A 26640-nucleotide genomic window follows, 5' to 3' on the forward strand; every position below is an offset into this window, starting at 1 on the left:
TTTCATATGCTATTTGCTACCTATATGTCCTCTTTGGTGAGGTGCCTACTCAGATCTTTTACCCATTTTAAATTGGGTTGTTAGGTTTCTTATTGTTGGGTTTTAGGAGCTCTTTGCATACTTTGGATAGCAGCCTTTATCACATATGTCTTTTGCAAATATTTTTTTCCCCAATCTGTGGTTTGTCTTTAATTTTCTTGACAAAGTCTTTCACTGAGCAAACATGTTTAATTTTAACAAATTCCAGTTTATCAATTATTTTTTTTTCATAGATTGTATTTAATTGTATTTAAAAACTCATGGCCATGCCCAAGCTCATCTTTATTTTCTCCCCTATATTATCTTCTAGGAGTTTTGTAGTTTTGTGTTTTTAGGTGTATGATCCACGTTGAGTTAAGGTTTGTGAAGGGTGAAAAGCCCGTGTCTAAATTCATTTTTTTGCATGTGGATATCTAGTTTATCCAACACCATTTTTGACAAGACTTTTTTTCTCCATGTATTGTCTTTTCTCCTTTGTCAAAGATCGGTTGATTATATTTATCTGGGTCTATTTCTGAGCTCTGTTCCATTAATATATCTATTCTTTCACCAGTATGATACTTGCAGAGTACTGTATCTTTAGAGTAAACGTTGAAGTCAAGAAGTGTCAGTCCTTTGACTTTGTTCTTTTTCAATATTAGGTTGTTTCTTCTGGGTCTTTTGCTTGTCACTATGAACTTTAAAATCAGTTTGTTGATATTTAGAGAATAACTCATTGGAATTTTGATCGGGACTGCATTGACTCTCCAGATCAAATTGGGAAGAACTGATTTCTTGTCAATCCTGAGTCTTCTTATCAATGAAGGTGAAATATCTTTACATTTATTTACTTATTTGATTTCCTTTCCTCAGAATTTTGTAGGTTACCTCATATAGATCTTACACATACTTTGTTACATTTGTACATAAGTATTTCATTTATTTTTGTCTTAATTTAAGTGGTATTGTGCTTTTTGATTTCAAATTCCACTTGTTCATTGATTGTATATAGGAAAGCTATGGACTTTTGTATATTAACCTTGTATTCTACAACCGTACTATAATTAATTATTAACGCCAGGGTATTTTTGGTTGATTCTTTTAGATTTTCTGCTAGAAAATCATGTTATCTGTGAATGAAGACAGTTTTATTTTTTCCTTCCCAATGTATTTATTTTATTTCCTTTTCTTATCTTATTATTTTAGCTGGGATCTTCAGTATGATGTCAAAAAGGAGTGGTGAGAGGGGATATCTTTGCCTTGTTCCTGATCTTGGTTTCTCACCATTAAGTATAATGATGTTAGCTATAAGTTTTTGTAGATGTTCTCTATGAAGTTGAGGAAGATCCTCTTATTCCTAGTTTGCCAGAAGTTTATATCATGAATGGGTGTTGGATTTTGTCACACTTTTTCTGCATCTATTGATATCATCATGTAAATTTTCTTTTCATGTGATCTGTTTATGTAATGGTTTACAGTAATTGATTTGTGAATGTTGAACCAGCCTTGCATGCCTGGGATGAATCCAAGTTGGTCATGGTGTATAACCTTTTTATACAGTCTTGGATTCAATTTGTTAATATTTTCTTGAGGATTTTTGCATCAGTGCTTATGAGAGATGCTTCTTTTTTTGAGTGGTTGACCTAGAATTTGCAATATACATTTGCAACTAATCCCAGTCCACATTCACATAAAACTATACTGCTTCACAGGTAGTGCAAGTGTCTTATAATTACAACAGATTCCTAATTCTTGTATTATTGCTGTTATTCATTTCATGTATATATAAACTATAATCATTGACTACATTGTTGCTTCTATTATTTTTAACAATTATCTGTTAGATCAATAAGCGTAAGAAAAACAAAATTTTACCTTCATTTATTCTTTCCCTAATGCTCTTCCTTTCTTTAATAGATCCAAGTTTCTGGCCTATATCATGTATCCTTACTGTAAAGAACTTCTTTTAACATTTATGCAAAGTAGATCTACTGGCAACAAATTCCCTCAATTTTTGTTTTTCTAAGAAACTTTATTTCTCCTTCACTTTTTAAGGTTGATTTCATAGGATATAAAACTCTAAATTGCTGTGTTTTTTCCCCTCTCAACATTTTAAATATTTCACTCCCCTCTCTTGTCTGCATGGTTTCTGAGGAGAAGAATGTAATTATTATTTTTGCTCCTCTCTAGGTAAGGTGATTTTTTTTCCTCTGGCTTCTTTCAAGACTTTATTTATCTGTGATTTTCTGCAGTTTGTATTTGATAAACCTAGATTATGCTTTGTTTTGTTTCTGTCATTTATCCTTTTCAGTGTTCTTTGAGCTTCATGGATCTATGGTTTAGTGTTTGGCATTAATTTAAAGGAATTCTCACCCATTCTTGTTGCAAATATTGCTTCTGTTTCTTTCTCACATTCTTCTTCTGATATACCCATTATACATGTGTTACATCTTTAGTAGTTGTCCCACTGTTCTTAGATATTCTGTTCTTCTGTTCTCTCTCTCTCTCTCTCTTTCTCTCTCTCTCTCTGTCTATCTGTCATTTGTCTCTTTGCTTTTCAGTTTTGGAAGTTTCTATTGACATATCCTAAGCTTAGAGATTTTTTTTTCCTTTCAAATATGTCTAGTCTACTAATGAACACATCAATGGCATTCTTAGTTTCTGTTATAATATTTTTTATCTGTTGCATTTGTTTTGATTCTTCTTCAGAATTTTCCATCCGTCTACTTATATTATCTCATTGTTCTTGCATGTTGTCTACCTTTTCCATTAAAGCCATTAGCATATTAGTCATAATTTAAAATTAATAAATCCAACATCTCTGACATATTTGAACCTGGTTCTGATGGTCCCTCTGTCTCTTCAAAGTGTATTTTGTTTTGTTTTGTTTTTTCTTTTCTTTTAGTATGCCTTGTAATTTTTTGTTGAAATGTGGTCATGTTGTACTAGGTAAAAGGAACTCTGGCAAATCTCATCTTTAGTAATACAGGGGTAAAGTGTGTGGGGAGAAGAGTTCTATAGTCCTGTGATTAGGCCTCAGTATTTTAGTAAGCACATAGCCCTCAGCTGTGAACTTCTCAAGTGCTTCTCAGTCTTTTTCCTTTTCTTTTCACCCCCTTAAATGGTATTGAATGGCAAGAGTGGGCTGGTATCGGGTATTACCTTTCCTCCACTTGGAAGGATAGGGTAGGGTAGAGTTGGGTATTCTTCTTTCACCAGGTCAGTTAAGCTCTGATGAAACCCCAATAGTTTAGGATCTGGTAAAATAGTTTCTTTTTAGAGCAGGCCTTCTTAAGAAGAGTGGGATTATCTGACTTATATGAAAGTAATTACTTTTGACCTGCCCGTATAGGAAGCCCAAGGGGATTTTTCTCTAATCTTCACTGTTATAACCCGGTAGAGCTCCTGGAAGTAAAACACAAATTGTGAGGTCTCCCTATGACTTGGTTCCCCTTGAGTTTTTATCTCTCAACTTATTTACATTCAGCTTCCTGAAATACATCAATTACCGTTGAGGCTTTCCTACCCTAATATTGGTTTCTGTGGACATGGGTTTCTATTCCAGTAAGTCATGATTCTCTTTATCCATCTGCTTGCCTCTCTTATGTATGCAGCGGTTTACCCTGTGACCTCACTTCTGATGAATCTAGAAAGAGTTGTTGACTTTTCTGTTTTTTTCACCTTTTTACTTGTTAGGAATAACTAATATATTTTGAGCTTTTTAATACACTGGACCAGAAACCAACAAAAACGTTGTTTCAAATTTGACTATAGGAAAGTTGTTTGAAATTTTTGAAATGTTTAAACAATTGTAATTCATGAAAATTACTTTATGAATAGGCAGCTTAAAAGCAATATCTGATATAAACATTGAGAATTTAATTGGATTATCAGCCCAAGCTCCTTTTCTACAATTCGAATATCCAAAAGCCTCTCAAAAATAACTTTTTTTTACATAAATTTGTGGCAAACTCATTTTTGGTAAAACATGACCTTAATTGACACAAAACTATTTATGGTCTTTATCTATTTCAGTACAAATATTCATATGATTTTCTGGAGAAATATTAAGATATTTTTGTGTGCTTTTGGATATTTCAAACTATGTAGTTTATGCCCCACATACTATATCTAAATCCAAAGAATTCTAAGTCCCAAACATATCTAGGATCAAGTGTTTCAAATAAAAGATTATGAGCCTGTAATAATATTTTTTAATCTCAGAATTCAAGATATTTCTTCAATAGATGGTATGTTATTATGCAATTAACTAGACAGGAGATAAGGTTATAGCATTTACTGGATGGGTTAAGAAAAGGTGAATAGATAATTGTATTTACAATTTTAAGGGATAAGATTGTGTCTGGTATATTTAACTCTACTCCCTTGAGAATAAAAATTATAATAGTGCCTCAAAACTACTATAATACTATAATCATTTGAATTGTTTGCTAATGGAATTAATGATTGAGGGTTTAAATCACTTTCAACTCAAATTTAGCTCTAAAAAGAAAAGTGTTCTAAAAACATATGAGATGATATTACAGTAAAATCAGGGCTTAGGGAAATGCATTAATGGTATACATAACATTTTCAACTTTTTAAGAGTTCTGGATCAAAATCTAATTGATATTCACAATAGATATTCTGAGATCAGATATTCACAATAGGCATTCAGAGAAATGATGCCTACATTTACCTTTCACGATTTTAGTTGTAGAACTAAAGTGAAATATTAGAAGATGAATTTTGCCATTTGGGGATTTCTCCTTAGGGTAATAGGTTAATATCTTTAATAGCTGTTTTTTAAAGTGTGGATGGTCAGTTAAATCAGGAATGTACATTATTACTTACTGGGTCACAAGGCTTCTCTATAACATCAGTATATTCTAACCTTGTAGTAAAAGATAAAATCAGTATCCTTGACAATATCTATCTCCAGAAGCTTCAAGAAAATATACTTAATTGGATTTGTCTCTTAAAAGTGGTATAATCATAGAAGATTAGGGTTGAAAGAAACTTTAAATGTCATTAGTAACACATATTTCTGTCATCATTTGTATGATATAGTATAAGCCTTGACAAATTAGTTAAGTATATATATCCAATCATTTAACTGCCAATAATTGTTATTTTCTGAGTTTTTGATTAGTAGCCATCCTAATGGATGTATGGTGGTGTCTTATTTTGGTTTTGATGCCTATTTCTTTAATAACTAATGATGCTGAGCACCTTTTCATATGTGTGTTAGCCATTTGTAATTCATTTTTGGACAAATATCTATTTAAGCCCTTTTTAAATCAGTTTGATTGTTTTTGTTGAGTTGTAGGCATTCTTAATATATTCAAATTATATTTTTAAAACTTGCAGTGCAAAGAGTGATTTACTCTGTGGACTTAAAATTCAGTTTTCCAGTTTAAATGTAAACTTTTCCATCAAAGAGTTTGATGTTTATAGCATTCAGGGATTTTAGTTGCAGATACTGGTTAATTGCAGCAGAAAAAAAAATTATGCTAAGCATTCTCTGGGAGAGGTGGAGAATCATGTTTGGACTCTTCATAGACAAGAACAATTCCCTAATTCACGTTGTAAAAGTCACCTGATGGAAATACAAGACTGAGAACAGGTGGTTGCTCCTAGAACCACAGACACTGCTGCCCCTGGAGCTGAATATACAGCTGCCTTCTGACCACCACCCTGGCCAGAATTCTCTATTCACAAATATTCTCTATTTCTTTATATTTCTACTTAGCATTTAAAGTTTGTGGTGGATATATCCAGTAGGTGAGGTGTGGGACAAGGGTGCCCCCGACTGTAGGGCAGGCATTTTAAGCTTCTGTGTTGAGAGGTGGACTCTGCTCACAAGGAGAAGATTTCCTCAAAAATAGGAAAAAGTGACAAATGTCTACCTTTCTTTCCCCTTAGTTCACTCAATATCATATACCTATACTTCTATGATATCAAAATGCTTCCCTGCTTCATAAAATGCAACTCCCTCTAGTAAACTAAAAATATGTCCTTCCTCTACAAAAATAAATTAAGTAAAAATTTTATTGACAGTATAACAGTTTTCAACTTTGGAATCTCTGAATGATGTCCTTTTTTCCCCCCTCATTTTATTGAGATGCCATCTTGCAATGGCTAGATTAAACTATAAAGTTATCACACGTAGAGCACTTTCTATAAAATGATGGAGGAAAAGAAGAGATCCACACCACTTCTGGGTGTATTTGAACTACTGCTAGTTCTGCCAACATAGAAAGAGCTCCCAGGAATAATCCTAACACCAACTGTCCTGGTGTTGTGCCATGAAGTGTTTTTGGCCACACACGTCCTGATGTGCACATGTGCTGTTGTTGGCATTAGAAATATGCGGGAAATTGAGACATGAGAAACAAAGATTGAACTATCAGAGTGTTATTTCTCTAATAATTAATGATGCCCATTTCTCTAATAATTAACGATGTAGCCACAATTTAGAACGTTGTACATTCTTCTAATAATCAATATGTGGAAATTTTTAAAAAGGGGAACATTTGCTTCTTACTGACACCTAGTCCAAAGTCAAGGCCAGTCCTTTCAAGAAGATACTCAATAAGCACACTATATATTGTTTTTCTTTATTTATGGGTATTCCACAAAGTAGATTTCATATGAATTTTTTCATTGTATGACATAAACCTCTAGCAGATCTGAAAATAGCTAATACATGTATATGTGAAGGAACTTGTTTTATGCGTCTTACCTATCAAATTGCATCTTAGCAAATATTGCATCAAGCACGCAATCTTTCCAGATGAATCCTGGAAGTTCCAGAAGAAGGGGCATACTGTTGACAGTATAAAATGGATTAAAGAAATAAGTTCTCCAGTAACAAAACCTCTATACAGATTCACCAATAACTTAATATATATGGTATAAGGACAATGTAATAATATTGTTATGTAGCTCAAAATAACAGGAGTGATTTAGAAATGCATAATTCTTAATTTTAGATTCATTTTGTATATTCAAAATTCTTGGTCATTACACAATTCATACATAAGGAGAAGAAAGTATCCTATGGGAAGTCAAAAACAAAACGTGATATATTGGCAGGAGCTTCAAAAGGTCAACATGTCAAAACTATTGTTAAACATTTATTTTAATGGTCGAAATAAGATAAGGAAAAGAGTGATGACAATGAAGAGAATATACATGATGAAAATAACAGATGAAGATGATGAGATTCCTTTCTAACAGGAAACAGCAGAACAAAGGGAAGATTAAAATGATAGTAAAGAAAAATATAATTTGTTTCATCAAGAGAATACACAGAAATGTCTGCAGCAATTTCATTTAGACTTTGATAATTACTGTGATATCTCATCATGGCCTTTTAGGATGAATTAACTTCATTCAATATCATTCAATAAAAAGAAAATAGGGATTTCCCCCCCCCCCCAAAAAAAATCTCGATCAAATATTATTTAGAATTTCAACAGAACATTAATGAAAAAAATAAATTCTTTGTAAACATATTTTATGGATAAAATGGAAGGAGAATTACCAAACTGATATGATTTGCTGAGCAATTTTTTTTGAAAACCTAAGGTCATATATCCAATTGTTTGGTTTGTAAACTATTTTGAACAAAGCAGACGTTACATATCTTGGTTTATAGAATGGATAAACATATATTAAGAAATCTTAAAGGTATGAAGATTCCATGGAGCTCATAATGGCTATGGTTATTTGGATTACACATAAGTAAAATAAAAATATGCTAACTTCTCAAAATGTGTTCCCCATTCCTGCAGTGTTATGAAATGAATGTGTCCTCCCCAAATCCATATGTTGAAATCCTAGCCCCCAGTGTGGTATTTGGATGTAGGACCCTTGGGAGGTGATTTGATCATGAGAATGACATACTGATAAATGGGATTAATGGCTTTATTTAAAAAAAGACCTCAGAGAATTTCCTTGCCCCATCCACCATGTGATGACACAGACAGAAGATGGTCATCTATAAACCAGGAAACAAGTCCTCACCAGACACTGAATCTCCTGGCACCTTGATCTTGGACTTTCCAGCCTCCAGAACTATAAGAAATAAATGTTTGTTGTATAAGTCACTCAATCTATAGTATTTTTGTTCTAGCAGCCCAGATGGACTAAAACCAGCAGCATCTGCCTCATCTGGGCACCTGTTAAAAATCTAAATTCTTGGCCTCCCACTCCAGCCTATGGAATGGGGCCCAGCAATCAATGTTTTAAAAAATCCTTGGGGTCATTCTGATGCATGCCAAAATGAGAGAACCACTGTGCTAGCCAACCAACATCCAGAACAACAGGCTTGAAAAAGTGTCTCGTATCATTTTGAAGTGCCAAAAAAGTAGATGTAGTTTTAAAATTAAGTGAGAGAGATTTCCTTTCAGATGTTATGAGTAAATGGAGTAATTTTGAAATAACAAAAGTTTCATGAGACTCTTCAAAGTAAATGTTAAATTTGATTCGTTTTTGGACAAACACTAGGAAAATGTCAAAATAAAATGTCAAATGTGACTTGATGTATCCAAAAGTGCTTAAGAAGAATGAATCTAAATCATGGGAAAGTGTATACACAATGGTAAACCAGTAAACCAAACAACAAATAACACTCCATGGTTATACAAATGATAGTTGTCAGTCCACGTGCAGTTGTAAGTAATAACGTAGATACATCTTGTGTACACTTCACACAGTGGACTATGACATTTAACTGTCATGTGAAAAGGTCTTTTGGATCTTTTGGATAAAATGAGAAGTTACTCTTAATTTGGAAATATGTGAAGGCTATATCCTTTTGTTGTCTTTATTTAATAAAGGATTGAAAGAAAACTCAGATAAAATATTAATGGAATATTTTAAAAATCAATAAAAGTGAAATCAATAGGCCTTGTTATTCTGACACTGAGAAGTTAGTGACTCGTAATAAAAAAAATTTCAAGTCTTACTAAAGACAGTATTTCTTTAGGAAAAAAATAAATTTAATGAAGAGGAATTAGTTAATTATATTAACATGTTGGGGAATTTAAGTTTCAGATGGGATATGACAGAAAATATTGATATTAATGAAGAAAATATAATACTCATAAATGCTACTTTAATGAAGACAGTATCAGTCACTTCACAGGAAAACTTGAAATGCTCTAAAGATTCATGGTTCAGACATGAAAGGAACTTGATTAAGAGTTTCCTCAAACAGAACAATTTAACAATTTGCATGATATTAGCAATAATTAATTTGAAAAGCAAAGGAAACTTTCTAAACTTTCAATAATGAAAGATACATTTTCATCAAATAGGTCAAAGTAAAGGCTGAGTAATTTTTATTTTCTCTCTGTAGAACATGCTAATACAAAAGCAGTCACATGAAGAAGCAGTTGTAATGCAATATAGATGATGTATTATACAATTGTATACTTGAAACCTATGTAGTTTTGTTGACCATTGTCACCCCAGTTAAGTTTTAATAATAATAATAAATTCTCATCATATGCACACACAAAAGAAGCATGCTGCCAAGAAATGTGGCAAGAACACAGTATTACAGAGATGGACCAGGGAGTTATTTTTAAAATATTGTTTTTACGCTATTGTGATGTTTGTAGCATTTTTAAGCTTTTTTGAATCTTGTAATTTTTTATGATTTTTCTCATTTTAAACATTTACTTTTGTATCTAGTTTTTCAAGTGAACCCCTTTCCAAATTTTATAACTTCCGGGCCTCACAAAGCTTGAATTTATTCAATCCTATGAGCCTAGAACAGTACTCTAAGCATAAAGTAATGCTTCTTTAAATGTTGTTGAATAAATGATTGTCATAAAATTATTCAAAATTGAGGACGTGCCAAACATCACAGAATTTATAAAGTTTAAAATTTACACTGAAAGTTTAAAATGTATTTTAAAATAGAGGACATAATACACAGAACTTAGTACCCATCACCCAAATTCAACAGTAAGACTTTCCACATTTGTTTGCTTTTTCAGTCTTTTCCTTCCCCCCCCCCAGTAGTATTTTAAATCAAATCCAAGATATGCAAGTCAGTTCATCCCTTCATTCCTCAATTTGTGTCTCTGACAAATGTGGCCATTTTCTTACACAAATATTTTCTAACCAAATATTAGGTCATTCCATCTAATAAAATTCATAAAATTTCAATGTTATCATGTAATATTCCCATCCGTAGTCAAATATTACCAATTTTCTCAAAAGTGACTTTTTGCATTGGGTTTATGTGAATTATGATACGAGCAAGGTCAAAAACATTTAATTTTAATACATTTCTTAAATCTATGTCACATTTTTTCCCCTGTGTCACTAACTTATTGCAGAATTAGAGTCAACTGCCCTGTACAATATCATATTTTGAATTTGTCTCTGTGCTTTCTCTAGTGTCATTAACTTGTTATTCTATCTGCCTTATTTCCTATAAATGAAATTCAGCTCCAGACTACTGGCACTCGAATGTGCATCAAAATCTCCTGGAGGGCATGTTAAAACAGATTGCTGGGTCCTGTCCCACAGTGTCGGACTCAGTTGGTCTGGGATGAGGGCCAATAATTTGCATTTCTAATAAGTTTCCAGAAAGTGTGGATACTGCTGACCTAGCAGGCATACTTTGAGAACTAGTGCTTTTAGACTTTGGTTGGATTAGATTCAAATTCTTTTTTTTTTCTTTTGGTGAGCTTGCTTCTTAAGTGATGCTGCGTGCTTCCTTTTACATCATGTCAGAATGCACAGTGTCTGTCGGGTCATCACACTTTTAATAATGCCAAGATTGCCCAGTAGATTCAATAACGAATACTGAAATTGTAAAAGTAACTGGCAAGACACACTTTAAAATTACAGTTAAAAAAAAAAGTTAAATCATCTTCTGTAAAGATGTTCAGAAAACATTTAGTTTATTTCCACTATGTGCTAGACATTGTGAAAGGTTATAAAGATGGAAGAGGCATGCTCTCTAGGTGACCCCAATTCCAAGTAAGTCTTAATCTCTGTGGAATATAGACATATAAGCTACCTTCTACAATACTTTATAATCAGTGCTTTGTCAGAGATATGTATAGAAAATATGAAAAGGTGGATTCCTGGCAGTGAATTCATGTGGTTCTTCCCTTATTTAGGGCATAATGAAGAAATAGAAGTTTTGTCTCTTTGCTGTATATCAAAAATGCACCCCACTCCCAGCTGCATCTTATATTGAGCACTGTGGTATTGCTGTCTGAGCCATTCTATGCTCTGGCCACACCGTACACTAACAGATTTAGCTTCCTCCCTGTGCGGACTTTTTTAGGTCCAGTGATGGCTGTTATATAACGTTGGGAACATATGATAAAAGGAAGTGCAAATGTATTTTTGGGAGGGTCTTTGCTTAGGAGGGCCACATGTTATCTCAAGAGGAACAAATGGAATATATAACTAAGGCAAAAATATACCTTATCCCCATAAACCAACACCCGTGTTTTAAGGGTAAGCAGGCATGCATCTTCCATAGAGCATAAGTTGTGAATCTTTAATGTCTTTGTGTAACATTAAGATCTCATTTGGATTTTTTAGACACATATCTGGAATATGAAAATAATTGCTTCTTAAATGAAGGCTTCCTAGGGTATGGTCATCCAAAGTTCTTATTAAGGCAAGCCGGATATGTGGGGTAATGACTGCCATATTTTATGTGGGTTATTAGGATGCCTGTATAGTAATTTTTAATGTGTGATTGTGTGTTATCACTACAATACACACATTTTCCCATTTTTTGGATGGACTTTAATTTTTTAGAGCAGTTTTAGGTTCACAACAAAATTAGAGAAAGGTACAGATATTTCCCATGTACCTTTAACCCCTACACATTCATAACCTCCCCTCATTATCAACATCACTCAGTAGAGTGGTACATTTGTTACAGTTGATAAGATTGGGCTTTCTTTACCCTACATGATAAGGACCATCCTTCATGCTTCCAAGTGGTTCTGTTTGCAGCAGACAGCTGGTTTGTGTGTCTCAGGGTGTGTAGAAAGAATAAGTCTGGCATATTTGCATTCAGAAAAGTACGGTATATTATAACATTTTCAAAAGTTGCACATTGCCTTTTAAAAATACAGATGGCACATTTTTCAAATTTACAGAATATTTGCCTTGTATTTTATTAGGTAATTACACCTTGTTAATGATTTGAGCTGTAAAAAAATGCTGGTTTTTAAATTTTTACTTCACTATTTTTTAAAATAATTTTAAAATATTTTCAATTAAAAGTTGACATACAATATTATATTAGTTTCAGGTATATAACATAGTCATTAGACACATATAACTTACAGAATGATCACCTTGATAAATCTAGTACCCATCTGACATTATATATATATAGTTATTACAGTTTCATTGACTATTATTTCCTACGCTGTACTTACCATCCCCACGACTATTTCGTGACTACCAATTTGTACCTCTTAATTTCTTAACCCCATCACCCATCCCCCCAACTACCCTCTCATTTGGTAACCATCAAAATGTTCTCTGTATATGAGTTTGTTTTATTTGTTCACTTTGTTTTTTAGATTGCACATATAAGTGAAACCATATGGTATTTGTCTTGATTAGTCTGACTTCTCTCAGCATAATATCCTTTAGGTCTATCCATGTTGTTGCAGATGGCAAGATTTCTTGTATTTCTAATGGCTCAGTAATGTTCCTTTGTATATACGTGTCACCTCTTCTTTACCCATTCATCCATTGATGGACACCCAGGTTGCCTCCTTGTCATGGCTATTGTAAAGAATGCTGCGATAAAAGTATGCATGCATGTGTGTTTTCAAATTAGTGTTTTAGGTTTCTTTGAATGAATTCCCATAAACTGGATTAATGGGTCCTTCTTCGTCTCTTGTTATACTTGTTATAGCCTTTGTCTAGCATAAGTATGGCTGCTCCGGCTTTTTTGTTTGTTGCCATTTTCATGAAATAATCTTTTTCCATCCCTTTACTTTCAGTCTGTATGTGTCTTTCGCTCTGCAGTGAGTTTGTTGTAGGCAGCATATATAAGGGTCTTGCTTTCTTATCCATTTACCCTATGTCTTTTGATTGGAGCATTTAATCCATTTACATTTAAAGTAATTTCATTGATAGATATGCACTTATTGCCATTTTATCATTCATATTTTTTAATCTTTTTTCTTCTTCTTCTTCTTCTTAAAGAGGTCCCTTTAACATTTCTTGTAATACTGAAATGGTGGTGATCAACTCCTTTAGCTTTTTCTGGTCTAGGAAGCTTTTTATTTGTCCTTTGATTCTAAATGATAGCTTTGCTGGGTGGAATAATCTTGATTTTAGGTCCTCACTTTTCATCAGTTTGAATATTTCATGCCATTCCCTTCTGGCCTGAGAAGTTTCTACTGAGAAATCAGCTGTCTTACAGGAGCTCCCTTGTAGGTAACTAACTGCTTTTCTGTTGCTACTTTTAAGATTCTCTCCTTGTCTTTAACGTTTACCATTTTAATTATTTGCCTTGGTGTGGGCCTCTTTGGGTTCATCTTGTTTGGGACTCTCTGTGCTTCCTGGGCTTGTGTGTCTCTTTCCTTCACCATCATCATTTCTTCAAATAGGTTTTTCAATTCCTTGCTCTTCCTCTTCTTCTTCTGGTACTCCTATGATGTGAATGTTGGTACACTTGATGTTGTCCCAGAGGCCCCTTAAACTATCCTCATTTTTTAAAATTATTTTTTCTTTTTGTTGTTCTGATTGGGTGTTTTATGCTCCCTTAACTTCTAAATTGCTGATTCAATCTTCTAATCAGGTTAGATTAGATAAATCTAATCTTTAATCTATGTTGATTCCCTCTAATGTATTCTTTATTTCAATTATTGTGTTCTTCACTTCTGTTTTGTTTGTTTGTTTGTTTTCTATCTCCAATTTCATGTTTCCTATCTCTTTATTGAAATTATCCCTGCCATAATTGAAAATCCTTATAACCAGTGTTTTGAACTCTGCATTTGGTAGATTGCTTATCTGTATTTTGTTTAGTTCTTTTTCTGGAGCTTTGTTCTGTTCTTTTATTTGAGACATGTCTTTGTCTCCCTATTTTGGCTCTGTCCTGTGTTTGTTTCTATGTATTAGATAGGGCTGCTGTATCACCCGTTCTTAGTAGAGTAGCCTTATGAAGTAGGGGTCCTGTAGGGCCCAGTCTCCCTGATCAACTGAGTGAGGTGCTTCAGGTGTGTCCCTTGTATGGGTTGTGTGTGCCCTCCTGTTGTAATTGAGCCTTGGTTGCTGTTGTTGTCACTTCAGTGGAAAGGATTGACCTCAGACTGATTGGTTGTGAGGACTGGCCATGACTACATTGGAAGAACTGTTGTGCAGGGGCTGACCCTACAGAGCAGGATTCACTTTAACAGGGCTCTGGTGCAGCCCAGTCTTCCCTTTAGGTATGCCATTTGTGGAGGTTATTGTGTGCTTCTCAGGTATGGTTTGAAGCTGACTACCAGGTGTCTTGGTTCTGGGGCCACTTGGGAGGGACTCTGTTGGAGGTCAAGTTCAGCCACTGCCTGTGTCCTGCCTGCATTACTTGGTATGAGCTACAAAGTGATCTGCAGATGGTTGTCACTTGTGCTGGGTTTGGAGGTGCCTGGGAGAGGCTGAACTGTAAATTGAGTCCGGCTGCCACTTGTGCTAGGCTTGGGGCTGCTTAGCAAGAGGTATGGGACACACCAATGCCATATGATGCTTCTTTGGGGTTTGTCAACCTTTGAGAGATTTTAGGAAGGTCTGTAGCGTGACCCAGGACAAACCATTTATACACAAAAGCCACTGGAAATGGCTTTAGTGGTCCAGCTAGTTGGTTTGGGTGGGGGTCTCAGACAATCACCAGGGTGGGGTGAATGATGTTAGCCAGGTTGATGGAGACTCATATATGGAGGCTGCCTCTGTCTCCTTGCTAGGTGTGAGGAGAGTTCAACAAAGGAACAATGGCTTCTGCCAGCACTTTGTCTGGGAGAAAGCCATTCCTCCATCCCTCACTCAGGAGCCAGAAAATTCAGTTCCTTTCATATATCTCTGGTGCCTTTCAAGCTGCTGCCCTAGCACTGGAGCTCAGAGCGAGTGAGTCTGTCAGCAAGTGAGTTCATAGGCGAGCCCTTTAAGAGGAACACCTGGGATTTCAGCCACCCTCCTTCTCACTCAGCCACAATCTTCACTGGTTTTCACAGCCAGAAATTATGGAGACTTCTCTTCCTGGCACTAGATCTCTGAGCTGGGGAGCCTTGTGTGGGACCTCTCACTCCTCAGAAAGGGGAGTCTCCTAAGCCAAGATATCCCTCCTGATTTTTAATGACTACACATGGATGTGGAACCAGCTTGTTCCACTCTCTGCCTCTCCTACCAGCCTCAAGGTGTCTTCTGTGTGTCGGTAGTTACACTGCTCTTTAGCTAGACTTCAGGCGATTCTCAGTGATCGTTGTTGTGTAGTTGTAGTTTTGATATTGTCATGGGAGAAGGGAGCACAGCATTTACCTACTTTGCCATTTTGACCAGAAGCTTTACCTTCACTTTTAATGTCAGTGGTCTATTCTAGTTTTATTATCCTTCCTCTGATTATATAGTTATATTAGTGTGATCCTTAAAGCATACTACACATGTTATTGCATGGAGGCAGTTTTGAACACTGTTAATTTTAAATTTCACTTTGTAAAGGTCTTTCAAAAGGATTTGGCTTTGCTGATAGACAATAGCTGATGCTGTTTACAAGTATTATTTATTTAGCTGGGTTCACCTATGTGTCTAGGTTATTGTGTGTGAAATCTGTGTCATTAATCTAGCCTCATAATTATTGATTTCTGTATAACTACAGCCTCAATTTCATGTGACTGAAACTTAGATTTAAGCCAAAAAATAAAATGAGGAGGAGGGTGGAGGCTGTATGGTATCACGTAACTAAAGTGTGTATGGGTTAATTTCAGGCACAGTTGAATATAGATGTTCAAATGATGTTATCAGGACTGTTTCTGTTCTGTTTAGCTCTGCTGGATTCAACTTGATTTCAGTTATAGGCAAGCTTTCTTCACCTAGAGGTGAAGTTGAGGAACATATGGCTCGAGTAGATGGGGTTGATGCCCATAGGATTGGCACCTTTTCGTGGTGAAGCAGGGGCTGTTTCTGAAAGGAAAAGATGCTGGGCTAACAGAGAAGTAGGAGATAGCACAGCAGGACCCATGGTTGGTCTTGGACACAATTATCAATTTGTGAAAATTGTCTTGGTTGATATTCATCATTTCTTATGCATTAGGAAACGCTAGCTTGACAGATGATTTGGAGAAATCCTGGTTCCTTTTATCTAAACCAAAATCAGGTGCCATCTCAAGACTCATAAACAATTTAAAACTCTTTTAAAGCATGTTGGCATACAAATAACACCCTTAGTCTCAATAACATTTTGTATGGTCCTTGCTGGGCAAGGCAATTAAACATATCCACCCTCAGTTTCCTTATGTATTTAAAGAATACTAATGCAGTTAGACTGACTAAGCTCTGAGGTCATTTCCATTTTGAAGAACATGTGATTCAATGATTCTCTTTAAAAACTGATTACAGGGTAGTTTTATTTTCTTTGGAACATGGATATTGAGTGGAAACAGTAATTGCTCTCAAAAAGCTAAATTCAGTAAATTTGAAATGTTCCATGTGGCTGTTGAGCACTTGAAATGTGATGGGTTTGACTGAGGAAATGAATTTTTAATTTAATTTTAATTAATTTGGATTGAAATTTAAAAAGCCACAGCTCTAGAATCAACTCACTTAAAGAAAGACTTTTGAGAAATGTTTGAAATTGAAAATAAAACAAAATGCATACGCTTTTGCCATTCATTTAAAAGCAGCAATTTCCTCCTTTCTTCTCAGTCTCCTGCACATAGTTATTCAAGCTACGACTCTGGCAAATATGAGAGTGTAGACCGAGGTGCAGAGGACCTGTCGCTAAACAGGGGCGATGAAGATGAAGATGACCACGATGACCATGACGATTCTGAGAAAGTGAACGAGACAGATGGTGTTGAGGCAGAGCGGCTGAAAGCTTTTAATGTGAGTTCCGCCACACTTCCACGGTGGCTTAATTTTTACCACTTCACTTTCATGTTGTTGCTTGTTGGTAAATGTGGATATTTTAGAGACATGTTTGTTTAATTTACAGAAGGATTTAAAAAGTACATGAAACACACTTTGCCAACCAGACACCAGAATTGCTGTGTTTTGTTTAGAATTTTAAAGCCAAATGTGAGCTGAAAACTGGAGTGGTGTTGTGTGAGTATGCATGTTTACCTAGTGGACGAAGGGGGCCTCAGCTTATTTCTCCGAAGAGTACGCCCGTCATCATTTATTTCTTTTGCTTTCTCAGCTTATCTAATTATGCATGACAAAAGAGTCGATTGTTTCTTTTCAGAGATTAGTACACTGTGTGGTGTAGCAATGTTGCAGTCGTATTTATCATTAATAGAGAACTTTATGGGGTGCTTAATTGTCGCAGTCTGCTGTTATTTCCTGATTTTTTTCTACACAATAGTCTATCCTTTTCTGTCTGTCTGTGTCTGTCTGCCTTTCTCTCTCTCTTTTTCTCTCTCTATTTTTTATCCAACCATTTAGAAAGTCTTTTAAAGGGTGTTTGCTTAAAATTTCTGGCTTTCCATTGCAAAGTTCTCCAGTGAATAAACCAGAAAAGAGTATTTTCCTATCGGTTGTCAAGACAGGAAGCTAGAAACAGCAGAGAGCAGCCCTCCAAACCCTTCTCCTCTGTCTCCCTCTTGCCAACAGATGTTTGTCAGGCTGTTTGTAGATGAAAACTTGGACCGAATGGTCCCAATCTCTAAGCAGCCCAAAGAAAAGATCCAGGCTATCATTGACTCATGCAGGCGACAATTCCCTGAGTATCAAGAGCGTGCCAGAAAACGTATACGTACTTACCTCAAGTCCTGCAGGCGGATGAAAAGAAGTGGTTTTGAGATGGTGAGTTTTGAATTAAAACACAGCCCTAGGCTCCATCAAAATCCCACATGTAAACCATGGCACTGTTTCTTTTTTCATCTTAGTGTCTTTTTTATTTTTTCCATAATGTCAGGTCAAAGGGGTTTTTGTTTGCCTCGTTTGTTTTTTTCCCTTCTCCTTTTCACCTCCCTGAAGTATTTACCCCCTTTGTTTATTCAATAAGGAATACCTTGTGAAACCAGTGCTCACAGGCCCACATGGTACCATGTTATAGCAAATGAGGGTGATATGAGTGACATCCCATGAGAACCAGCATCTCATGCATGTTTGTTTTCTTTCTGTCACTACTGAAGGTGGATATAAGGTCAATCAAGTCTTGAACTGAAGTACCAGTTGTTGCTTTAATGGTATGAGAATGTCTTTCTGTGAAATGAGAGGAAATGGATGGATCTAAGTAACACCATTTTCATAACAATGGTTAACAGATAGGAAGCCTTGAAAATAAAGCGCAGGGAATGAAGATCTTCATATGAAATATAAAGCTTTGTGTACTCAATATATCTGTGTGCTTGTGGATTTTAATGAGCTCTTATAGTCAGCTGGGCTTTATAGATGGATGACAGTATGCTGACATTAGATTACTTCCAGGTGAAAATCAGATATCAATGTTTTTTAACTTGATTCTATTTCACCTTGCTCTCTAATTGTTACACCTAAAACTAGTGCGTACAGTTACAATGTATTTTTTTTATTTCTCTGTGTTTTATGTATGTGAGCAGAAATGTATTGGACTTTTCTCTGTTGTTTTCTCTCTCTTGAATCTATAAAAGCCAATACTATTAGTGTTTGTGATCTGTGCTTCTCACTTATTAGGTGCTACAGAATAGGAGTGGGTGTAGAGAGTAGAGGTTTCACAGTATGTCATATATGAGAAGTAGTTTTTCAGATGTAAATGAAATGACAAAAGTAACAAATCTACTGTCTATTATCAGTTGTTCTACATTGGCTTGCAAAAATATTTGTCATATTTTTAAAGAGAAAAATGACTGTTCTTATAGAGAAGCAGTCTGCCTAGATGGTAATGAGAACAAGGTTTGGTCCCCAGAGAGCCTGGTTGGAGTCCTGCATGCACCACTTTGTAGCTGTGTGACCAGGCAAGTCGCTTCACTTGCCTATACTGAGATATCTCCTCCTGAGATGACGATAATCCTAATTTATAAAGCTGTGAGAATTATACAAATTGTCACATGTAAAGCTCTACAAACTATTTCTGACACATAATAACCAGTCAATAAATCTGAACTCTGAAAATATTATCAATCAAATATTATTTAACACATCATCTGAAAAAAGCTGCCCAAATGTTTATATTATACAATCACAGAACTGTACATTTAAGTATTTGCTTACTTCTCAGAAGGACTACATTGAAGTCCGAGTTTGTGGTGCATGGTATTTTAAAATGAAAATGATGTGGCAGTACCTGATCAAACTAAATTATGACAATAGAGATGGCATGGTATAAGGGAGAAGGAGAGACTGCTTGAAGAAAATAAAGCCATTTTCCCTATTACTGAGTTATTTAAAAATTATTATCAGCTGCTCAATAAGAGAGGGATGACAGACAAAAAGGTATCCAAACAAGTGTAAAAGCCTAGAATCCCGGTGTTGACATTTGGTTCAGAATCACTTAGCAATCGATATAAAATTCCTGTTAAAACTATGTCTCATTTAGAGTGTAAAGCACAATATGCCACCTTTCTCTTTCAATAACAAAAAAGATAATATATGGTAAGGTTTTTATTTTAACATCATCTGACGTTACTATTTCTTCCTAATCTCTTAATGTTATTTAGAGATTCTTCTCTTTGGTAAAATTTATGTGAATTTTCATGGTATACATTTTTTAATAATCATTATTTTAGAGAAATACCATTTCATGCAGAATTCTTAATTTCTTTAAGGCATATTTGGGACATTCATGCGTTTTTTAGTTAATTGTACTTATTTACTTCAATAGACATCTCTTTGCTATAAATCTTGTGCTATGCATATAGAAGGACAACAAGTCGACTAATTCAAAGTCAAGCAGTTTTACAGACTAATCTTAGAGGAAATATGCTGTAAAGAAATACTGCTAAATTTAACTTAATAATTTTCATTCACTTTTTATTCAATATATGTATAATGTGTATAACATTATACAAAGTAGTAAGGAGAAACAGAAGAGCTGTCTGACCTGTTAATTAGGAAAATATAACATGTTCCCTGATTATTATGATTCATTCAGGTGACAAGTTATGGGAAATGAAATCCTTAAGTAATAATAGAAGGCCTAATGATAAATGATAAATGAACAACATGGATGAAAATTGATATTATAGTTTATACATATACATTTTTTATACATTAGTCAGTAATGTACTACTGACAATGACAAATTAAGTGTACCATCTAGTTGACACTTGGAATTTTGATTTACTTTATGTATCGCTTCATTGTTGGAGCTTGGGGAGGATTATGTGTCATTTTGCATACTCATCCTGATCTAAAACAGACAGGAAAAGTCATGAGTAGGACAGAGTAATCACAAGTAGATATTGTACATGAATATTTTTACCATCCTAATTTCACTTTGATATAACATCCACAGGTATTTTTTATATTGAAACAACATTAAACAAATTTTTTTTCTATTGTGTTTAATGTAGGTAGACATGAAAAAAATGTGTCATTTTCAGTATGTGATTGTTTTTACATGCAAATTATTCTGCAATACTTAACAAGTCAACAAGGCAACCTAAAGAAGTTTTTAATATACATTCAAAATGGAATTGTTAAGTGTAGGATTATTTGGTAGGGGATTCTGTATTATAAAATGAAAATGTATCATTTTATGATACCGAGCTATATACTGGAGGTGCCAAAAAAAATGTATACAAGTGGACACTTTGGTCAACGTTGCTCAAGCAGTAGTTCACTGTAATCAGAAGTGTCTGGACGCTGATGGTAACCACTTTGAGTACCTATAGTAATTGCAGAAGTGAAACATGACTTGTATTCATCTTTTGTTATTGGTATATATTGAGTATTACAATTTTAATACAGTTTTTGTTTCTTAAAATGAGTATACATTTTTTTTTGGCACCTTCTGTGTATAGCTCTTCCAGTTACTTGGAGTATCTAAGCCAGGAGACTCCTTAAGTAGAGTGAAATACAAAATATTAAATTGTATGTTTCCAGTTGAATTTGATTAAGAAATTCAAAGAGATATTCCCATAGAATGGTTTATCACAGTATATTTAGTACTATATTTGAGATTTACTTTGACTAATTTTCTGTTGTTATTAATACAAAATCTATTCATGTTTAATTATTTTATACTAGCACTTAAGAATTTACATCCTAACACAAATGCTTTTAATGGACTTCATTTTAATTGATTGTACACAATATGTGTTTATGCATTTTTGTTTCACTGGAATTATCAAGACCCCACAAATCTTGATTGCTTAAGCACCCAAATTTTCTGTGTCGTTGCTACAAATAGTCTCTATAATATATGAAGTAGAATATCATATTATACTTTTCTACATATTTTCACCGATTCACTGTTATCTACCATCTCAAATCACAAGATCCTCAGTGTTGAATGTAAAAGAGCATGTTTTATGAAAATAAATCAAATAAACTCGATCCAGAGTATTATCTTAGTTTATAGGTTTAAAAAACCCAGTTAAGTAGCCATTAAATTAATCCTTAGACAAAAATATCAAATTATTATTGATTCTATTGTGTGGCTTTCACTCTCAAATTACTTCAGTTACATTTTTGAAGAATATTTGTTGATTGTTCCAGAAAAGAAATGTGTTTCTCCAAGGTTTCCTGATCCTAAATTCAAGAGTACCAGTAGTAGATAAGATCATAAAACAAAGCTTTATGAAAAAGGTGAGGTTGGCCCATACCTGAGAATCATCTGTGCTATGTGATATGATTTCTCTTTTTGTTTTCTGAGTTTGCATTGTTAGCAACTCTTTCACTATGCTGCATAAGTTTACATGCATTTTTATGAAACTCAAATGAAAAATTTTAGGGCTGTCCATCCTTCCTCTTGTATCTCACATTTTACCAGTGTACCAAGTTAGGTCACGTGTCATACATATTTCAATTCAGTAAACTCAACCTCTTGAAAAATTACCTATTTACTTGCATTTTAGTATCATGTAATTGACTATGTTTAAATAAATAAGTCTCATGCGATATTTTGTAAAATTTCACCAAGGACATTGTCCACTAGGCTACTTAATGTCCACTATAAATGACCTCATTACAGAAACTTCTTTTAGAAGGTAATACAAGAAAAATATTGTTTCTCCTGTGGAAATAGAATACTTTTAAGTTTCCTCATCACTAGGACTTAGTGTAATTTAGTATGTTCACTTTTGTACCTTACTACCAGAAATTCAGAGCCAAAGCCTTTCTAAGGTTCCAATTATCTATCTTTTTGCTTAATGTATTTTAGTGGGCATATTTTCTTGGTGGCTCTGATATCTATTTTAGGGGAAAACTTGAGATATAAATTTTAAAAACAAGTATGTAAATAATCTAATTATGTAAACACCATACTTTCATACCATGTTCTAAATTCTTATTCATAGTATTTCTTTTTAATTATATCCTATAATACCCTCCTCTGTTTTGATATCTCACCTTCTTTTTTTTTTTTATTAGTTTCAGGTGCACAAGACAAAGTAATACTTAGACGTTTATCTTTTATATCCCTCACACAAGACAAAGTAATACTTAGACGTTTATTCTTTATATCCCTCACACTGTGTGAAACCCCCTCCCCCCATCCACTATCCCTCTGACATCACACAGAGCCATTACATTTCCACTGTCTCCTAATGCTGTACTCCACGTCTTGTAAGTACATACATATACACATACATAGATATATATATATATACATATATATATACATACATACATATACATACAAACTTGTAGTTGACATTCATTATTGTTCAGCTTCAGCTTCAGGTGTACAGTGCAGTGATCAGGCATCTACATCATCCCTGAGGTGGGTCTCCCTAATGAGACAATTGTCCATCGGATACCCTTCCAAATCTTTACAACATTATTGATTACATTCCCCAAATTAATTTTCAGAACCCCGTGGCCATCTTGTGTTTACCGACTGTTTTCTAATCCCCTCACCTTCCCCCTTATCCCCGCCCCCCCTCCCATCTAGCAGCCCTCAGTTGATATCTCACCTTCTGATATCACAGTTCTTTCATCAGAATATAAATATTTAATGTTTTGGAGATAGTTCTTTCTTAAGGGAATTTGACTAATCCCATCATTTGCCTCTACTTGTCCAATGCAGCCCAAAGTAGAAGGATCAAAATTTGTTTTTAATTCACAGCTTCCCTGATATCAGAAACGTTACAGAGGCTACATGGACACTTGCTATTCCTTATTTAGCAAATAGAGATATTATAAAAAATGAATTAAAGTATTCCTTTAAGCTAAAAATTTGATCAGAAAATACCTAGCCCTTCATACAAAGTCTTGATTAAAAACTATATAACACCTGTAACAGCCAATATTATTCAAATGTTGCTCTGACAATTATCCCAACTCTTTCACATTTCGTTTTCCTTCTTCACTGAGAGGAAAAATTTTCTCTTCTACTACAATAAGTTCCAAAATTCCAGGAAAATACTTAATCTCATTATTCCTTTTTCACAATCGGAGTCCCTTTTTCTTTGCCAGGCTTCCTGTAAGATTGTTTTATATCCACAGATTATACCTACTACTATCAACTCCCTTGGTAGTCCCTCACATTCAAATTCTGGTTCTCACCACTATATTGAATTGGTTCCTAGGAAGATGACTACCTGTGCACCAAATCTAAAAAATTGCATCCTGTTTTGCTTTGAGCCTTTTCCTCCGATTCTGCGTTTAGCCATGTACTGCATGTTACCCTATCCACAGCTGTAGAGGTTCACCTGTCCATACAGTACTCTACACTCAAAGTAGAATCCCAGTCATCTACAAAGCTTTGGTTATTTCATTCCAAATGCCAGCCACACACTTGACAAATGTGTTGTTATATCCTCACTGAACTCTTTCTCCATCACCCATTCTTTTTACTGATCTTCCACCTTATCTACCAAATCACTTGTAAATTCCTTTTGCTTGCCTATTTCTGGTAATAGTATCACTATTATCATTTACACCAGTATTCATAACCTTGGAATGAGAGCTGACTCTTCATTACACTTATGGCTTGCAGCCTACCACTTACTGAATTCTCTTTATTCTTCTGTCGCTGTGTTTCCCAAATCAGTCTCATCAATTTGAATTTTATTTGCTATCATTTTAGTTCTAGACCTTCATGCCTCATGCCTATTCTCTTGCATGATCCTTTTAACTAAATTTCCTACTTCTGTCTTATACTCCCTCTCTGCCATCTATTCTTAGGTAAAGACAGAACTAGGATTTGTGCCTGAAAATTATAAAACTAGGACCTTTTTACAAAAGACAAAATACAGAATTATGAGCAAAACATTAGGTAAAAAGATGAATATTGATTTAGAGTTAGAAAATATACCATACACAAAAATTTTTTTAACAGAGAAATCTTGAAGATTCATAGCCTTTTCTTATGTTATCTTTTTAGACAATTTTCAGACATATTTGCATGTAAATACTTCCTGATGTTTAACTTGGCTTCCCCTCCCTACCTTGAACTCTTACAATATCCAGAAACTTCAGGAGTCCCCTCTAATTGAGGGATCCTGGTGCCTAACCTTCACTGGCTTTATGAAAAAAAATCTCCCTTTGTTCCTGGAGTAGTCTTCATTAATTTTAGCTTTGATAGTGTCAAACATTGGTCATCTTAGAAGAAATTTTAAATTTCTTACTAAAACATATTAGAGTATAGCTTTTTGAAACTTAAAAACCCAAGTTCAATATCTGGCTTAGTTGAATTACTGCATAATTTTATGTGATGTTTCTTATTTTCCATTTTTCTAAAAGAGAAAGCTGTTGGGATATTATATGTAATAATGTACATAAAATGTTTAGCATATAATGGAGCCTCTTTCTACCCTTTCTTTTGATATGCTTAATTATTTCCTTTCACACCTTAGGCCATCACATTGGACCATTGCCACTTCTCTCAACATGTGTTCTCTTGGTCCACTGTATTTTTTTCCTGACTCAGGAATTATGGGTACTATTCTCTCATTATTTACTAAATGTATTACAATTGAAAAATAACTAGAATATAAAGAATATAGCCAACATAGTTGTCAGAGTTACTCATCATTGGATCTTTTAGTTTTAGCAAAAATTGACCTGAGCTTCATAGAAGCCCCCACCCCCGCCCCACCACACACACACCCACTCAGCTTTCCTCTACAAATACATACAAACCCTGAATAACATATTGTAATTTTTAAATACCTAGGTAAACTCATAAGAAAGGAAATAAAAAAAAGAAAAAAAGAAAGAAAAGGAAATTCCCAGGCCCTGAAATTAATAAAAAACAAAAACAAAAACCCCTCAAAGCCAGAGTTGTAAGCCCTTAATTTGATAGGGTAGCAGAAAAGGAAGATAGAAAATGTGGCATCTGAATACCCACTCAAGTTTAGGAGACATGAATTTTGGTTTGTAACATAGTCTGAAAACTGTATATAAAGCTGGGACCCTGTAACATAGTCTGAAAACTGTATATAAAGCTGGGACCCTGTAACTTCTCTATTAAAGGGGAATTAAAATATTCAATTACAACTTTGAGAAATAAAATAGGCATTATAAGCATTGAAATTAAAACCTTACTAGATGAGTTAACTAGAAAATAAGTTTCAACCAAAGAGAAAATCCATAAGCATAAAGCTGTGGAAATTACAGAAGAAAAGAGAAGGGAAATATGGGGGGAAAAGTTAATATGGAGAATAGAATGATAAAGAGCTATCTAATAGACCTTCCAAAGGAGAAATTAGAATAAGGACATTTAAACAGACGAGCAGGGAGAATTTTTTTTTTTTTTTTTAGAATTGAGCAGAGCATTGAATCCTAAAAACAGAAAAATAGACCACTCCTGAACAGTGTAAATAAAAACAAATCCATACCTATGAACATCATAGTGAAACAACCTCAGACCCAAGAAATTCTTAATTTTACCAAGAAGAAACAAGAGATTATCTAAAACAGAAAGACAGAATGAACACGATTTTTAATCTCAAAATAGATGTCGTAAGACAAACTTCAAAACACTAAAAAAAAAAAAAAAAAAAAACTCTTCAAAATTTTTAGAGAAACTGCTTTTCATCTACAAATCAATGCTCAGTTAAGCTATACTTCCAGAGTGAGGAAGAAAGAGATACTTGAGACAACTACTGAGGTTACCATTCACAGGCTGTTTCTGAATGAACTAAAATGTCCTCCGAGAAGGAAACTGAACCCGGATGGAAACAGTGGAAATTTAGCAGCACCGATGAGGAAACCTGAAGGAAAGCACTGATTTTTATAGTCAGTGAATCTTTGTTTTTATTTGTGCTTTACCACTTGTTACTTGTGGACCTTATAAACCTGACTTTTAGTTTCCACCTGGGAAAAATG

At 34.4% G+C, this 26640-nt stretch overlaps 1 protein-coding gene across 6 annotated transcripts in view; it reads left to right on the forward strand.

Annotated features, from left to right (window-relative positions):
* NOL4 (nucleolar protein 4) overlaps positions 1-26640 on the forward strand; it is a 304929-nt gene that overhangs the window by 195807 nt on the left and 82482 nt on the right. For 4 of the 6 annotated variants that reach the window (XM_081079080.1, XM_081079082.1, XM_081079083.1 and 1 more), the window contains 2 exons: positions 16930-17109; positions 17836-18027. In XM_081079080.1, coding sequence (XP_080935206.1) covers positions 16930-17109; positions 17836-18027 — 372 coding nt within the window. The remainder of the gene's footprint in view (positions 1-16929; positions 17110-17835; positions 18028-26640) is intronic. The other 2 variants (XM_081079085.1, XM_081079081.1) reach the window with 1 other exon arrangement.

This window comes from Rhinolophus hipposideros, assembly GCF_964194185.1.
Source record: "Rhinolophus hipposideros genome assembly, chromosome: 17".
Lineage (NCBI taxonomy): Eukaryota > Metazoa > Chordata > Mammalia > Chiroptera > Rhinolophidae > Rhinolophus > Rhinolophus hipposideros.